This window comes from Montipora capricornis, chromosome 6 (genome assembly GCF_036669925.1).
Source record: "Montipora capricornis isolate CH-2021 chromosome 6, ASM3666992v2, whole genome shotgun sequence".
In the NCBI taxonomy this organism is placed as follows: Eukaryota; Metazoa; Cnidaria; class Anthozoa; order Scleractinia; family Acroporidae; genus Montipora; species Montipora capricornis.
In genome coordinates, this window is record NC_090888.1 from 58,571,191 (window position 1) to 58,573,166 (window position 1,976).

Genomic DNA, 1,976 nt, shown 5'->3' on the forward strand with positions numbered 1-1,976 from the left:
TTGCAAGTTGGAAGCTCCGGGTGTGTTACAAGAGGACAGACTTCTCGTTTTCTTGATCTACGGTGGCAAAGCAGCTGTCTAAAATGCCGGCGAAAGCGCTCACTCTGCAAAGCATAAATCACTGGATTGATAGCAGAGTTAAATGACACCAAAACAACTGAAGCGATGTAAAAAAAGCCTCCAAATTCGACAAGGAAATCAAAATTACTGAGAAGGTAAATTATAAGCTGAGGAAACCAGCTTATTGCGTATATAACGCTCACTGTTAACACCAATTTCGTAACCTTTTTTCTTGATTTTCGGACTGCGCCTTGTCCCACGATGGCTTCGTTTGTCACTTTCTTAAACCATAAATCATACACAACTCTGGAATACAAGGACAACATGATGGATGCTGGAACAATTCCCACTACCAGCAACCAAGCAGTTGAGTTAATTCTGCCGTAAACCGGCGAGGGCCACGATTCCAGGCAGAAATTTTCTTCCTTGTCGTAGCGAATAGCAAAAAAAAGCGGAAGATTAAATAAAGCCGTAAAAATCCAACAGCAGACTATGATCATTTTAACTTTTGACATGGTGAACTTTAAAGAAGCGTTATGAGGATTCGTGACCGCGTTGAATCGTTCAAAAGATATGGCAACGAGGGAGAAGACAGAGGCTACGCCACCTATCCATGAAATGTTACCACCTGTAATGAACTTGCAAAGAAGATCACCCGCGATGCCAACTGGGTGAGAGAAGGTGTGTATAAGGATGTACTGCGGGCTTGTAAAGGTCAAAGTGATCACGTCAGCGACAGCCAAATTGACCAGTAAATAGTTCATAGGTGTTTGCATGGATCTGTTAAGAATAACGGCCAAACAAACGAGTACATTGCCAATCGAGCCACCAAACACCAGTACGCTGAAAAAACATGTTATTGCGATGTCCTCAGATGTTAGCATGACGAATGATGTCGTCTCAGTGAACTGAAATTGAACGAAAAGTATGTACCTGAATGGCGGAATGAACGCGCCAAAAGCACTTCTTACTTTTGTAAGTTTTTTGTCCTAAAACGAGGTTCTAGAATGAAAAAAGATCACGATAATAGCTTGGGTATTCTTATAAGAAGTAAAATTAACTCACTGGGGCTCGAAACCAGCTGCCTCATAACAATACATGTCAAATTTTACCGCCCGATCATTGGATATTTTCTTCGTGTTGTAGTTTAGAACACAGAAACGAATATCGCTACATACAGCTGAGAGCGGTTGGAAAAGCAATTCTCGAAGCTTCGGGCGCTTCAGTCTTTTCACATTCTTTTATAGTGAAGCACGGTCTTCTGCCAAATGGAAAAGTTACAGATTGAAACAAAACACAGCCGTGTAACTGACATGCGAAAATGTTTCTTAAAGTGATTAGGAATTTAATTATGTCAAGAAACTGACATTTGACGTTGACTTGAGAAATTGACACAATTTTTTGAATTCATAGTTGGTGCCTCCAAAATCGCAGTCGGAAAGAAAATTACATCAATGTATCGAGTGTGTTTTTGTTTTCTTTTTTGTGGAAGATAAAATATTGCTTACAGTAAACATGGAAAATAACTGCAAGGGTAAAAGTGTAGTCATTTAGTGATTATTGCTTTTCGGAGAATTTATGCTTATGGATAAAGTGTTATTATTATTGTTTTGCATTGTTTAAAAGATCGACTATACCTGCGAGGGAAAAAAGCACTTAGTCATTTATCGTTTATTTAGAGAGGTGTCATAAAGGGAACATCAAAAAGCTCTCGTTAGTAGGTCGCAAAATTAATTGACCTAGCTTTTTCTGTGTGCTTCGCAGAAAATGCACTAGCAAACGAAAGTTATAAAACTGGATTGTTTCAAGTTTTTTAGCCGTTCTTAAATAATATTTTAAGAATATATGTTGCAAAGTTTGGAGAGCAGCAAAAGGGATGAGAAATTTTAACTCCTTAAAATATGCACCTTCAATAA

The 1,976-nt window shown here is 38.6% G+C and overlaps 1 protein-coding gene across 1 annotated transcript in view; it reads right to left on the minus strand.

Annotated features, from left to right (window-relative positions):
• Positions 1-944, minus strand: part of LOC138050700 (pyroglutamylated RF-amide peptide receptor-like) — a 1,117-nt gene extending 173 nt beyond the window's left edge. The window contains exon 1 of the mRNA XM_068897002.1: positions 1-944. This exon is cut by the window's left edge and continues 173 nt beyond it. Coding sequence (XP_068753103.1) covers positions 1-944 — 944 coding nt within the window.
• Between the last annotated feature and the right edge of the window lie 1,032 nt (positions 945-1,976).